The 16,711-nt window shown below is 34.3% G+C and overlaps 1 protein-coding gene and 1 pseudogene across 1 annotated transcript; both read left to right on the forward strand.

Annotated features, from left to right (window-relative positions):
* Positions 1-5,078: 5,078 nt before the first annotated feature.
* LOC114397046 lies at positions 5,079-6,653 on the forward strand. The gene has a single exon (XM_028359178.1). The coding sequence runs from the start codon at positions 5,079-5,081 to the stop codon at positions 6,651-6,653; it is 1,575 nt and encodes a 524-aa protein (XP_028214979.1).
* Positions 6,654-7,191: 538 nt separating this feature from the next.
* On the forward strand, positions 7,192-10,939 carry LOC114397047 (annotated as a pseudogene).
* Positions 10,940-16,711: the final 5,772 nt, after the last annotated feature.

The raw sequence follows: 16,711 nt of genomic DNA on the forward strand, positions 1-16,711 counted from the left end.
ATATTTACATGTCTTAACTAAAATAATTAGTATAAATATTTTTAATTAGATATATTTTTCAACAATAAATATAAGTTATACAATGATTTTATACATATGTGAACTTTACTTAAAAAATCTCATTTTAATTAGTTACTTTTGTAGTAACTAAAAAGGGAATTTTATTATATGCTTCTAAATAAACCAGACAAGTATTTTCATAATTAGGTTAAAAATAAATAAACAATTAGATACATTTTAGTTAATCTGATTTTTCACATTTAAATATATATATATATATATATATATATATATATATATATATATATATATATATTTCTTTGAATGTGACTTGGGTCTAATTCAATCTCAAAAATTAGTTAAGAAATAAAAATTGTTTCTTAATTATAACAATTATAAAGTCTAATATAATTGTATTATTAGTCTATATACAACTTGCATTATTTTCAACTATTCTGAAAAGAAGATGTAGGAAAGCGGAAAAACAAAGACCATAAGTTAAGAAGGAAAAACACCAGGCCAAAAGGACAACATGTGGAACTGTGGAAGAGACAAGTAATTAATAGATAGATGGGAATAATAAGAAGGAAAGACTGCGACTCATGAGAGAAAAAGACTATTATTATTTTTCCCCCAAACAAATCCAAAAAGAGAGGGCCCAGAGACAAGCTTCCTAACAACCTCATTGACTCAGATCTTTATAGTTGTACCCAGCACACTTGTTTGAGCATCGTGAGAAGTAAATTCTCATGCTGAGAACATTCAAAACATTTAAGCTGGAACATCTAGAAAATTATAAGCATTTAAGCATGGCCAGGCTATAGATTCCCAATTTAGGGATGTCACCTAACATGAGTGAACTAAAATTACAGTAGTGTGCTGCTTATAGAATTTTGAAGCTGTTAAAGGGGGAAGCATAGCTTGGCCAGAATTTTTCCTCTACCTTAATTATAGGATTGTATTTATGTGGTTTCTCAGATCCCCATTTCAGATTCTTCTTAGGTTCAAGGACAACTTTTATTTTAACCGGTGTTATGAATATAAAGTATCTCCTAATTTTACCAATGATTAATTTCTATCAAAGAATTGATCCATCACTTTTAATAGAATTTCAAAGACACCTTTCTAGAAACAAAAAATTAAAAAAATATAATACAGAATGTGGAAGTCATTGTCTCATAGAGGACTGAAGTTTGAAGGATGCTGACGTTTACTACGAGCCTGCTTCACTGGGATGACAGGTCGATCGAAGTTGGAATTCTCAACTGAGGACGAACTGCTACTTTCAAAAACCGAAATTGGGCTGTAGGTGTAGGTTTGGAATTGATGCAAATCTTTTCCATTGGAAGTGACATTCTGGTGGGGAATGGTCTTTCCATATGCTGGTCCAGGAGCTTTTGCCAGGTTTTTTATTGGGGAAATCCCATTACTCTGCAATGCCAAACAATCATCAAACCAACAAAAAATGAAAAAAAAAGAGTAAAAAACAAGAATCAGAAGTAACATATACACAATTTCCAGCTGTTTTATTGGGGATATGATTATTTGAATAAATAAGTGAAAGAGGAATCTATGCAATTTCTTCCAACATTTACATTTATACTCCACAAACCTAATCACAAGAAAGCACTGCTACTGTTCTAATATGTATACTTGTATAGTTATCAAGTATCAGATGTTGTCAGTCAAGTCATCATATCAGCGACTAAAGAGCCATAGTCCCTCAAACTACTTGCTGTCTTTTTGCGATTTCAATTTGCAATACTACATAGGATAGTCTTGTCAATTGTCACTTAAGAAAATCGGACTGCAGACAGTGTAAAACATTTTGTTTCATAACCCATTAAACAGTATACACATACACATAGGAAAACCCAATACCTATAATCAGCCACAGCTCACTTATCAACCACCTGACCATATGCAAGGAGTTTCTTCAATTAAATCCATAGGGAGACAAAAGTAGATTTGGGCAACGGATCTGATACTTAGAACTCCACCCCACCACTTACCAAATACAACCACATAAGACACACATTCATCTAATCATCCACTTCTTAGGAAAACAAATTTTTACATCTTTCTATGTTCGCATGTCATCCATTCACCATTCAAAATAACTAAACACTTAAAAATTCCAAGTATTGTTACCAGAACCTAATCACTTTGAGAGAAACACCCCAAATAATTTATGCTGAGTTAAGAATTAAAAGCCTACACGGTGTCCACCAATATATTTCAAAATATCAACTTAACTGCAAATTAATTATATAGAAGTTGTGTTATTACACCTCTTTCAAACATTTTAAACACAAATTTAACTGAATAAAACTGATGAGTACTATGAACAGAAATAATAATTATTTTAGAATATCTCATGGAATCAGTTTCCCAATTTCCTCATTATCTCTTAGGATGAATTAGCATATTTCCTTATCTTATCATGATTTCACCCCTAATAAGTTAGTAGGATTCTCATTAGTATGCATAAGGGTTGGTGCTCTAGGTTTTATGAATACATCAATGCACCAATACACTATAATGGATCTTAGTTAATATCAATTAAGTGTTTCAAACTCTTTTCTCTTCCTCATTGTATGCCTAAAACCCCCAAATTCGAACAGTACTAAAAATGGTTTTTTATTTTAGAACCTGACAATTATGATTGAAAAATGTTTATCATTATTCATTACATTACTAAAAATTAACCAGATGACTAATTTCCCAGCCAATTTTTTCTTTATTTTTTTCACCCAGTTTTTTCCTCTTTTGTCTTTCTTTAAACCTTCTAATGCCATCCAAAAAATGTATACCAAGAGAGGAAGTTTCTGCAACCTGAATGGCAGAGGAAAGAGATTAGCACCAAGCTTCCTACCTTCCTCCTCAATTTGTCGTGCAACCCCGGAAACTTTAGGTGCATAATTAATGATAGAGAACTTCATACAGATAATGACATTGGTAGCACACTTTAAAGGGGGAATTCAGACTACCACCACAAAAACCATTAGGTGAAAGTTCCCAGATAACGAAATTAGACTCCTTGATTGAAAGATAAAAAAACATTCCACAATCTAACACAACCCAAAATTGCAAACACAATTCAAAAATGAAACTTTCAAATCAATGACTTTACCTCATGCACCTATGAAGGAGCTGAAGAAGATCTTGGCCTTGCACCGTCTTTGGCTTGAGAGAGAGAGATAGAGAAAGAGAGAGAAAAAAAAAAGAAGAAGAAAAAGGTTTATTATGTTATGGGTCAGTGGTGTATGAATGCCTTCTTCAACTAGAGCACGTGAATAAGAATATGATTCTGTTCTGTTTCTTGTTCTTCTCTTATTTATTTTTTTCTTCTCTCTTTCCTTTGGAGACACGAAATCAACAAACAGAAACAGCCCTTCAAATTTAAATGATGTAGCTTTAATTAACACACTTGTCCTTCTTCATCACAAATTAATGAAAAAGATTGGTAGTTCCAAACAAGCCGAAAGCAAGGGAAGTCCACATGTCCACACATATTTGTATAAATTTTTCCAATTTTCTTTTAGTAAGGGGGAATTCAGACATTGGCAGCACACTGCTCCTGCAAAATTCCAACTATAAAAAACTCTTAGGTGTCTAAGTTACAGTATTAACGTCTCCTACCAGAGGTCTGTGGTGAAAGTTTAGAAAAAACATTTCATTTAGAAAGTATAGATTATATAAAACAAACTGGCCGTAACCTCAATGTATTTTAAGTTGTTGTGACCGCAATTGCAGCTGCATCGACTGCGTTTCCAGCAATGTCAACAAAATTGCAACCATGACAACAATTTGGAACCATGGGAGCAATATGCAAGAAAGTAATTTAAGCAGTTCAAACATATCACACTCTAGATTCCTACACACCATAACTGTGAACAGAATACTCCCAGAAGCAGAGAACTTCATTCCAAGTTGGGGCTTCTCATTTTGAGTTTCGGCACACAGCCCAGCTGATGATGCTGAATAAACAACAAACGAGCCTCATGTCACTCATGAATGCCCTTACGTACAGGGAATTTAATTACTTGACTTCTGTACATAATTGGCATTGTTATACACCTACAAAATCGCGCCTTGGTTAATGGATGTTGTAGTGATTGAAGTAATATTATTGTGTAATTCTAGCTCTAATTCAATGTAATTAAATTAGTGGGCATATACCAACTCTGGAATGGTATTATTATCATGTGAAAGAAGCTTGTTGCCCTCAACATGTTAAAGAATACATGAGTATGCTTTTCCGTGTTCTGGTCAAGTTAAGATTTTAGCCAAAACTTAATTTGTTTCCATTTGACCAAATTTTTAAATTATCCTTATTTCACTTAAAATAAACCTCTTTACTGGTTGTACTATTTTATAAACCTCAAACATGATGCATTTTTATTTGAGTATGATTGATCCAGCTGATAGTTTCCCCCATTTATGGTACAGATTATATGTCATCATTACAACATTTGTGTTAGTGTTTTCCCTGTAACTGCATCCCCGCACTCGTTGTCGTTGACACTGAGCATCTTTCGAGGTATGTCTCTATTTTTAAAAAGTGGTATGATTCTAACATGTCGTTGTTCAAATATCGGTATTGTTTCATGTTACTAGTTAGTTGCATTATGAGTGAACCTTAGTTCCCCGTTCGAGATTCGATACATCGATTAATACGGATAGTTTGAATTAATCGATGTATTGATTCTTGAATTGTCCGTTTGGACAGTTTGGGATGACATATTTTTATAGTTGAATCATACGTAGAGGTAAATTATCTTTTGAATGATTTGAAGAAATTTCGGTATACTGCATTTGACATTGTTCTTCGGGTGCATATTTGATCGTGGTGATTGTTCACACATTCACCGCTTTCATCTTGTGTACTTGAAGACCAATGCGAAATGCTGCCGAAATTTCATCAAATCACTCGAAAGAGATTTTACTTGTACGTTTGATTCAACTATAAAAAATGTCTTCCTGAATGGGGTAGGGCCACACCTTCAATGCAAAAAAGTGAGTTTAGCATGCATCACAGATAACTTATTCATTGTCATGAATAGCAAAGACGAAACATGGATCGAAGTTGGATGAAAGCAAAACGCATCAGTGATGAGTATGAGAACGGGGTGGAACAATTTCTACAGTTTACGCAACTTAATGCTGAAAGTTTGAGGGACAATTATTTTTGCCCATGTGTTAAATGTCTTAATGGTAGACGACAGTCAGTTGATGAAATCCGATCACATCTGATATGCTACGGCATCATTCCGAATTACACAAAATGGATATGGCATGGGGAATCGGCCGACATTCCAACTGTTTCTCAGTCTCAGGCGGTTCAGGAAGACAGCGGAGAGCGTATAGAGGAAATGATCCGTGATCTTGGACAAGAGACTTTTGAGCAAGCGCATGCATCTCTGTATGATACAATAGAACGTGATTCCAACACGCCATTGTATCAGGGGTGCACATCTTTCACGCGGTTGTCAGCAGTGTTAGCATTGGTAAACTTGAAGGCAAGATTTGGGTGGAGTGATAAAAGCTTCACTGAATTGCTGGTCTTATTGAAGAACATGCTTCCTGAACAAAACACTTTGCCGAAAAATCACTACGAGGCCAAAAAGATTTTGTGTCCAGTGGGAATGGAGTACAAGAAGATCCATGCATGCCCTAATGATTGCATATTGTATAGAAATGAGTATGTAGAACTACGGCAATGCCCCACGTGTGGGGTATCACGATACAAAGTGCAACATGATGAATTAACTGATGATGCAGGAACCAAAAATTGTCGTCCTGCCAAGGTGTGCTGGTATCTTCCAATAATACCAAGGTTTAAGCGATTGTTTGCTAATGCACATGATGCAAAAAACCTTTCATGGCATTCGGATGACCGAAAATCTGATGGATTACTGCGACATCCTGCCGATTCGCCGCAGTGGAAGACAATTGATCATTTGTATCCAGAGTTTGGGGATGAGCCAAGGAACCTAAGGCTTGCTCTTGCTTCTGATGGAATGAATCCTTATGGTAGCTTAAGCAGCAACCACAGTTCCTGGCCTGTTTTACTGATGATTTACAACCTTCCCCCATGGTTGTGCATTTTACGTAAATACATTATCCTGTGTATGATGATCGCGGGTCCAAGGCAGCCAGGGAATGATATTGATGTGTATCTTACGCCATTAATCGAAGACTTGAAACAATTGTGGGAAGAAGGGGTAGATGTGTGGGATGCAAATGTGCAGCAGACCTTCAGGTTACGCACAATGGTGTTTTGTACTATTAATGATTTTCCAGCATATGGAAATTTAAGTGGATACAGTGTGAAAGGGCATCATGCATGTCCTATCTGTGAGAAAAACACAAGCTTCATCCAACTCAAGCATGGAAAGAAGACAGTATATACCAGACACCGAAGATTTCTAAAAGCTTTTCACCCTTATCGACGATTGAAAAAAGCTTTTAATGGAAGTCAAGAGAATGAAGGCCCCCCGGAAGCATTAACCGGAAACCAAGTTCATGATCGCGTAAAGGACATTGTAAGCGTGTTTGGCAAGTCCCAGAAGAAGACATCATCTCCCAACAACATGTGGAAGAAGCGCTCAATATTCTTTGTAACCGAGTATCGGCTCAGTCTAAGGTGAGGCCAAACAAACTTCTACTATTTATGTAATTATTGTCGTTATAAATGTGCCAGTAGTTTATTTTGTTTTAAAATTACAAGATTAAAATAAAAAATAATAGAAGATTAGTCGGACAAGAAAACATAGTTTTGAAAAGTAAAGAGTTCTTCAAAGCTTTGTAGCAAAAAGTAACCAGTGTTTGTTATTTTTTTTGTACTTGGATTGGGTAGGATGAGAGAGAGGATAAATAAAATCAAAATGTCTTAATAAAGGTCAGGACTATTTTTTTTTAAAAAAAAATATTGTCCAATATTTTGATTTTATGAAAAGAATAAATAAAATCAAAATCTCTTCATAATTGAGTTTGTGTGATATAACTAAAAAGATATATATCTGGAATACGGCCGAAATGCAGCAGATTATTTTTTTCGGTGGATATTTATTTTGAAAATTTTATTTTAAATTGAGATAAATGGAAGGATAGTTTGAAGTTGCATTCAAAGATAAATAAATAAAGAAAGTGGGGACGAAAATGATGGTTTGAGTAGAAGGCGTCCACATGGTTAGCGTGGAAGAAGGGAACAAAAAATTGAAAAGGAATAGTGGGTTTGGAGTTACGACTTTAGGAGCGGAGAGGCGTAAGCAGCTTTGGTTTGTATGGCTATACTTTATTATTGCATTAATGTTTTCTTTTGATTTTAATTATTATTATTTTCCTTTTTCTGCCCAAATGAAAGGGCATAAAGTAAAACAAAACTAGGACGAAATTGGCACGTGTCCTGCATTCCGTTAAAGATTAGCGGTTAGTCGTTCGGTCCCATCCTGGATTAGGATGGTTGTCTGCAGGTCCCTAGTTGCCATCAAAATTAAATTTATTTTAAATTTTTTGAAATAATGTATTTCTTATTAAATATATATAATTGTTAATTATTTTAAAGATATTAAAATAATATTGTTTATTAAAGATTGGCTTTAAGTCTAACTTTGATTATTTTTTATAAAAAAAATAGTAGTAAAATATAACAAAATCATAAAGGATATCAATGTCAATGTCTCAATGAGTTGACTTGATGGTCAACTTAAGCACTTATATTTAGGAGAGGCTTTTACAAGGCCCAATTTCCTGTTAAATTAGATGCTTCAACGTCACAAATTTGACTCTCCCATTCCATACATACATGTCTGAGAATGTCAAGTTGGGATCGGTAATGTAGAGTTTGGCCCCCAAATCACGCATTTACCTAGTCTAACTTTAAGCTTAATCTCAAAATCTTCTGCAAATAGTCCTTGCTGGCAAGTGAAAAAAGAATATTGACCTGAGAGGCATGAGTTGCTTTAACTTTTAACTTTATTAATGATTAAGTTAAAAATGTAATTATGTTACCACAATCCCATTTACCTCAATTAGATTAATTAAATTTGTAATATTGTACGTTTAAATGTCTAAATATCAATATCATAGATAAAATATGTCATTTGAATCCCATAGGAAATGTGCTAGTTGCCAAAGTTTACTTGTTCGATTTCTTAAACTGCTTCATTATTTTGAACTGTAAATAATTAACATTATATTTAATAGTATATAAAATTATTTTCATTTTGTTGAGTTTGGATTCTCTACGTGGAGAGCACTATAAAAAAATGACATATACCTACGGAGACTTTTGCCTACATACATAAATTAGTCTAGGTAAAAGTCAAAAAAATACTTATACCTACAATTGTTTGTCATAGTGTAGGTAAAAGTCAAAAAGAAAATTTCATTTCATCCTTATCCCCTCATGGCTAGAAAAAATAAAAAATGGATTTTTAGAATTAGCAACTCTAAAGAGCGAGAGGAGTTGTCGAAAGCCCCGTGATGTCGACGACGATCTCGACGCCGATGACAGAAAGAGCGAGAGGGAGACCGTCACCGCAAACGTTCCTCTGGTCGTCACAGGAGCGAGAGAGAGAGATGGAGAGAGGAAAGACAGGGATAAGGATAGAAAGAGGAGGGATAAGGATAAGGATAGGAGAGACCGTGATAGGGACAGGGAGCGCGAGAGAAGAGAGAAGGATAGGGAGCGAGAGAGGGAACGAGCGGAGAGGGAGAGATTCACAAGGAGCAGGAGTCGCTCCGAGAGGGACAGAGACAAGGAGCGAGATTTTGATATGCGCGATGCCCGGTAATTGATCTTTTCTTTGTGTTTTGTGCAATTTGTTTGTGAACTAGGGTTAATTTTTTAGTTTAGCGTTGGTTCAATTCATCAATTGTCCTTGCAAATGGTTTGAATGGATGGTCATGAGTATGGTGAAATAAAAACAAAAAAGAAAACAGAAATAAGTGTGCATTGGCGATGAGATATGCATTTATTCATTTGTGCTGCGTTGGTGTTTTTCTTATTATGTGCTATGTAGTTGTTACTTTTCAGTACTCACTAGTCAGCTACTAGTTTACTTGAAATCCGTTTCCATATCCAGAATTCTTTTTAAAGAGTTGTCTATGGCGGTAAGGCTAATGGTGTGGCTATAATTCTATGCAAGGACTGAACTTATATACAGTGTCGTAGGCACTTTCGATTCTGTAATCAGAATTGAAGTTTTATGGTGGTAATCTTTGTCAACCTTTAATGGAAACCTTTACGATGCGGATTAATGCAGTGAAAGTGTGAAACACCAATTTTGATTGGAGAACAATCCCAAAAGCACCTGAAGAACTTTAACTAATCACAATTGGAGTTTTGTCCTTTTTTTCTGGTGAAATGGGGGACTGAGTTGGGAATATAGCTTTATTTGATTTAATAAAATGTGACTGGATTTGTATTATTTGAGGGTAGATTTTATGCATTTTAGCTTCTTCATGTTATATATTTCTTATATGATTTTGTTTTGCAACTTGCATACCATTAGTGACCTTGAGGTGGCCTGAGAATGTATATCAATCATATCATTGCTATGTTGCCACAAGGCATTAACATAACTCTGTTTTCTTTACTAAGGTGTATACTTTTATGTTTTAAGCGCCTATCGCCTCAAGGCATTGAAATCCCTTTGTGATGTTACATTAATTCTAAAAATAAAAGATTATGATGTGTGCAACTCACTGTATGCTAAGTTCCTTGCTGCTAAGAGTCCCAAAAAATAGTTATTCTTTTAATATGATAACTATTATACACCCTTTAGTATCTGAGTGTAAAGTTAGTTGGCTAGGCTTTTTCTAATGTTATGATTTATTAATAAGATGTAAAGGTATTTCTATTTCTCTTTTGAACCAGAAAGATACTCCTATGGTCCCAATAGGCGGTGACACCTCTTCAGACACCTTACCTTGGGGCCTTAGGCATTCATTTGGCTACTCTGACTCTTAGATTTAACCGGATTCATGATGTAGGTATTATGTTATTATATATTTCCAGGTATTAGTATTTTATATCATTGATTTATTTAATGGATCCTGCTAGGTTGGTTTATGATAGGTTCTTGGTGCAATTTTGGCTTTATTAATTCAAAGAATAATAAAGTAAGGAAATGCTGACCATAGGTCCTGAAGTATATGCATAATATTGTAAGGATTATTAAGTGATGATTTGGTGGATGATATGCTAACAAAATATACTTTGGATTATATAGATAGAATGAGACATCACTCCCTCTCAAATTAGGTGGAATTTTGGACTGTAATGTTAATGGTGTATATTTGGAATTATGCTATAAATTATACCTTCTGATCATCAAAATTAATTAATATGAACTTCTTTTATTATTTTTTTAATAACTTTATTTTAATTTGAGTTGCAGGAGATTTAGGGATAAAAAAGAGGTTGCAGAACCTAAGGCAGACCCAGAAAGGGATTAGAGAACTGTTTTTGCCTACCAAGTTTATTGGAAGTTCCTATTTTTGTTTGTTTTAAATTATATGAATTCATAAGTTGTACATATTTGGATATTTGGTGTCTTGTTCTGATGATTGGATATTTGTTCGGTGATGATCTCAGATGCCGCTAAAAGCAACAGAACTATTTTTCAAAAGCTGGCAAGGTCAGTTGCTTTTAAATTTGATATACTTTTGCCATTGGAACTGTGATGACTTGCCTATTGAACTATTTTTTCTCCATTGGAACTTTATTGACTTATGTTGCCAACTTCTTCTTGGACAACTTGTAATGGTGAAACCTTCTGAAGCTGAAAAGAACCTTGTTCAATCTAATGCTTATGGTGGAGCAGCCGGTGTAACTGGCCCCTATGGAGCTGTGGACCAAAAATTGTATGTGGGGAATCTTCACTTCAACATGACTGAGAGTCAGCTGTGGGAGGTATTTTACTTTTGATGCTGTCCTATTGGTTGTTGTGGTGAGGATGCAGAGTTTTGGCATGTTTCTTGGTCTTTGCTACATTTATTAGGAATATGAATGCACATGATTATATTGAATACCAATAACTTGACAAATCATATCTCCTTAGAAATATTCAATTAAGTTTCTCTTATCCGAATCTAGTATAATTTAAAGACAGTATAAAAAAGATACTTTGTCCTAAAAAAAACTTCTTTTCGATAAAAAATTAAAAGCAGTCTCTGAGGGCGGAAGACATTTTCAATCTTGTATTTTCTTCAGTTATGTTTGGTTACATTTTATAAGATTTGAATTTCATTAGTAACTTGCATAATTCTAAATGCCATTATTGTACGTTTTCCTAAATTATAATTTTACGACTTAATATATACTTTTTTTTTGTTTCCTTTCTTGCTCTTTTGGGGTATGAATCATATGATCATGTGTTATCATAAGAAGAATATGCATAAGTGAATTTGTAAAACTTTTCTCATTTTAGTTTCTCCAGAAGCTGATTTTTAACTTGTGCATAAACTCGGTTTTTCTTCTTATTTATTTCTCGCATAAGTGCTTATGGAGATTTGTTCACCATTTGATCGTGTTGGTTTTTGGTTTGCATGTTTAACACTCATGATTCTTGCTTTCCAATGATTGAGTTGGTGTTTAATTAATTATTGTTCTGCAGTGCAAGATAAACTAATTGCTCCCAACAACGGCTCTGTTTTGAGTGCTATTTATCACCTTGTTTTTCATTTGGAAACATTGTTGTTTGGTCGTTATGAATAATTGTAAGCATTGTTTCATGTATTTGTTTGGGATTCTTTCCTAAGTTTATTAATCATTGATGACCTAAATTATTTATTTAGTTTGGATGACTTATGATTTTTTATTCTTTAGTTGACATCAAAATTAAATTATATCATTCAAGAACATATTAAATCAATTTCCCCCAAAATTGACTTCAATTTCGTGCCATGGCTTTAATAGTGTTAGTTAGGTGTCATTTATTTTATTGTTTGCTAAGTCATGGAGTGATTCCGTGAGGAATTCAGATACTATCTAAAAATCTCAATTATATCATTGAAGACACTGCATTCAAAGTCGGTTATTACATAACAACCGTCTTTGAATGTTGAAGCAGACAAAGAATTTAAAGACGGTTATTATCTAGCGACCGTCTTTGAATGTTGTCTCACACAACATTCAAAGACGGTTATTATGTAATGACCGTCTTTGAATGTCGATGCAGACGCAGCATTCAAAGACGATTATTATCTAATAACCGTCTTTGAACAAGCAGCATTCAAAGACGATTATTATCTAATGACCGTCTTTGAATGTCCAAGCAGATGCAGCATTCAAAGACGATTATTAGATAATAACCGTCTTTGAATATCAAAGTATACACAACATTCAAAGACGGTTATTACATAATAACCGTCTTTGAATGTCCAAGCAGACGCATCATTCAAAGACGATTATTAAGTAATGACCGTCTTTGAATGTCCAAGCAGACGCATCATTCAAAGACGGTTATTAAGTAATGACCGTCTTTGAATGTCCAAGCAGACGCATCATTCAAAGACGATTATTAAGTAATAACAGTTTTTGAATGTCCAAGCAGACATACCATTCAAGGACGGTTTTTCAGTAATAACCGTCTTTGAATGTCCAAGCAGACGCATCATTCAAAGACGGTTATTAAGTAATAACCGTCTTTGAATGTCCAAGCAGACATACCATTCAAAGACGGTTTTTCAGTAATAATCGTCTTTGAATTTTTCTACCTTTCAAAGACGGTTATTATAATAACCGTCGTAAAAAACGCTTTCGTTTCAACGACGGTTTACAACCGTCGTTAAAAACACTTAACAACCGTCGCAAAAAGCCATTTTTCTAGTAGTGCAAGAATATTTTTTAGTCAACGCTAGATAACAAGGACTATTTTTTCGGTTGATGTTAGTCGAAAAATATCATCAATCGACATCTATTAAAAAACCTGGATAGCGCTAGTAAAAAATAGTTCTGATCAATATCGGCTTAAAAATATTCACAACATACTTTGACAAAATAAATCTTAATCGATGTCAGCCAAAAAATAACACTGATTGGTGTTGACCTAAAAATATCCCTGACTTTGGTTGATTTTAAAAACCCTAATCAAAATTATTAATATTTATATTTGAAAATTACTAAATACTTAAAATTATTTTTTAATTAAATATTTTAAAATTAGATCATATTTATTTTCTATAAAATTTAATATTAAATTTTCATCTATTTAAAATATAAAATGAAATTTTGCATATGAAAGAAATTGAATTGTCTTATCTAAACAACAAAATTTAAAAGTAAAAAAATTTAAATTGATTTATTCAAATAAAAAATTTAAAAAATGAAAAAAAAAAAAATCTAAGCAACTCAAATTTCATAAAATTTTAAAATTCCTCATTCAAACACTATGTAAGGGAACCATTCCAAACTTGAGTTGTGTCAAAAACTTTACAATTAGTTGGAAGAGACACACCAAATTAAGTTAGCAAAACTTTCTGCCAACCTATTCACCCATCTCATAACATGCACAAAACTACAACGATGAAAGTTGCTTCTCATCCTTTTAATTTTGTCCACCATGTAAAAACACTGATGAATTCGAACAACCCTACGTGATAAGCAAAATTGCTGAGAGAGAATCAACTTTGAATAATGCTATCAATAGCTCTTCAACCATGCAAAGCCCAAAAATGATATATAGGCCAAAGCGCTACATGAACGATAGAACAATGACCAATGCGACGTGAGAAACCCTTAATGAAACCGCCTTGATTTTTTCATTTTGAACATGATCCCGACACAATTGAGTCAAATGAGATAATTTGGGGCGACCTCTAGAAAATTGAATAGGTTTCCACAGCAAGATTAATCAACTGAAATAATCTTCGAATGCACAAAATAAAAATATAAGGCAAGATACGATCACTTAGTCTCACCCCTCTTGTTGGTTGAAAAGAACCAAGCACTTCTGCATTCCACAAAACTTGCTTATGAGAAGAAGAAATACGACATTGCACCCACTTCAATCACTTCAATCTTGAAAAATTGATATCATATCGTTCAAGGTGTCGATGATAAATTACCATAAGCTTTTTCCAAATCAATTTTAATTGCCATCCAACCACTTTTGTCTTTCTTCTTCATATAGTGTACACAACCTGCTGAGCAATAATAATATTATCCCCAGTGTTGCGTTAGGGATAAAATTGCTCTGGCACGAATTAGCCAACTCTTTCATCACTCTCCTAAGTCTCGTCGTAATAATCTTTGTAATTATCTTATAGGATACATTATAAAGACTAATATGACAAAAATGTTTCATAGACGTAACCGGTTACACCTTTGAAATAAGAGCTACAAGAGTTTCACTGATCATCTTCACTTTTAGTGGCTCATCAAAAATATCTTTTATGAGATCGCAAAGAGAATCTCCCACAATGGTCCACTGGATCGGATCTTGTAAAAAATTGACTGTAGGCTTCTGCACTGGGAGCTTTAAAATTTCTCATAGCAAATAAAGCCTTGTGAATTTCCTCCGTAGTCACATCCAATTTTAAAAGTCTCCAATTGGCTATCAGCTAACTTTGGTAATGCTCCTTGAAGACAAAAAGGATAAAAATGGGAATCATCAATAAAAAGATTACAAAAGTAACCCAATACTAACCTCTCTACTTCATCCTTCTCTATAACTCAATTTCCATTATCATCCTGAATAGTTTTTTGGAAGTGTTCTTCCTTCTTTTGATCGCAGCACTCCATGAAACTAGCAAGTGTTTCGATCACCAAAAGAGAGACACTTCGTCCGAGACCTTTGGAACCAAAGTAGATCCTCTTGTTTGAGCACCTCTTGATACTCTAGCCAAATCTCTTTCTACCGTGCTTCTAGATGATCTAATAACTGGCAAGTGATGTCTCGGGAAATAAAATCAATGCTTTAAATGAGTTTTTGCTTGAGCTGGAAGATGTCCCCTAAAACATTTTTATTCCACTTTCGCAATTCATTTTAGAGCTCGCGCACCCTAACATTCCAATCGACATTTCTTTACCAATTTGTTTTTCAAGAAAGGACCAAACTCCTTATATGTCATCCAAGTAGCTACAAATTTGAAAGGCCTCCTATTTTCATTCACATATGGTGTGCTTGACATTCTAATCAACACTGTCCTATGGTCAGACTTGAAAAATGACAAAAGAACTAGCACACTTGGAAAATAGATACGCTAATCAATATTAATAAGGGCATGTTTGAGTCTTTATAATTAACAATTCACCCATCTTTCAGGTAAAAGCAGGACCCTAGAAACCAGCATCAACTAGATCACACTCTTGTATCATTCTTTGGAAATCTTGTGCACCCCTCCAAGAAGGATTAGTAGAAACTCCACTAGGATCATGAGAGTTGAGAATAGTGTTAAAATCACCCACTATCGCCCAAGCCTCATTTGTCATTTCTACAGTATTACACAAAGATTTTTGTTTCTGATAGCTGGGACTACCATAAACCACTGTGAGAAACCGTATATTTAGCTTGCTTTGTCTACCCCACCCTCAAATAAACAAGTTGCTCATCACTGTTGATAATCTCAACGTGCATGACAGAATTATGACCTCCACAGGCACCATATACCCCTAGAAAGACCTCGAGCATCAACTATAAACTTACAATGAAAGTCCAATTCATTTTGAAAAAATATAGGCTGCGCTGCTGCTTCACTATTTGCATGAGTATCTATAAGGAACATAAGAGAAGAATCATATTCTTTACTTATATCATTAATAAGTCCTCCAAAACCATGGGAATTAGTTCCCCTACAATTTCACGTTAAATATTCATTAAGTTTGGGAGAAGAATTGGCTAATGAAAGACCAGATTGCTTTCCTTCAAGATCACTTGCATTAGGGGCATTAACCTCCATCTTCTACTATATTTGAGGCATTGATCCTCCTATATTTGACATAGCCACCTCTTGATCCCCCTTCACGTTGCTAAATTCACCCAAAATCATATTTGGTTCCTTCTTTTTCAGAAATTTTTGTTTCGTCTTTTCAATAAAGCCTTTATCTATCAACTCATACCACATCATGTCACCTGTATTTTTACGTTCCTCCTCACTTTCTTTATTCTCATACATGTTATCTTTGATAACCATGCACCCCCACTTGGCCCACTTACTTTTGGATAAGGCATATTTCTATTAAAGTCATTCCTTGTTGCATGCGTTGAAACCTCCTTCAAATTTTGTTGCACCTTAGCATGACCCTCCCCTGTCTCTGCATGGAAATTACGCACTTCACGAGTTCTTCATCAGTCACCCTGATCTTCGGACATTTGTTATACTCATTCAAATCTTTATGCCCACCATCAACCTTCTTTATATTCCACTTATAATCATGATTGTCCCTTGCATCCAATCCCCATGTCTTGTTCCCTTCACTACTAAAAGACATACAATATCTTGTCTTTATATGCCACCTCATATTTTCCTTTATCAATAACCATCTCCTCTTCATCAACCTCTCCACCCTATCTGAATTTGACTTTTTTGGTACTCAAATTTGGATCATCTTCCGAAACCACACAACTACTCTCATCCTCCATCTCTCAGCCAAATATTTCCCTTCAATTTTATTTAAAAAATTTACTATTTATTGTCTACTACAGAGACATTTCTTTTCAAGCCTCATTATATATTATTTCTATATGTTCATTGTTTT

The sequence above is a fragment of the Glycine soja genome, chromosome 18, assembly GCF_004193775.1.
Source record: "Glycine soja cultivar W05 chromosome 18, ASM419377v2, whole genome shotgun sequence".
Lineage (NCBI taxonomy): Eukaryota > Viridiplantae > Streptophyta > Magnoliopsida > Fabales > Fabaceae > Glycine > Glycine soja.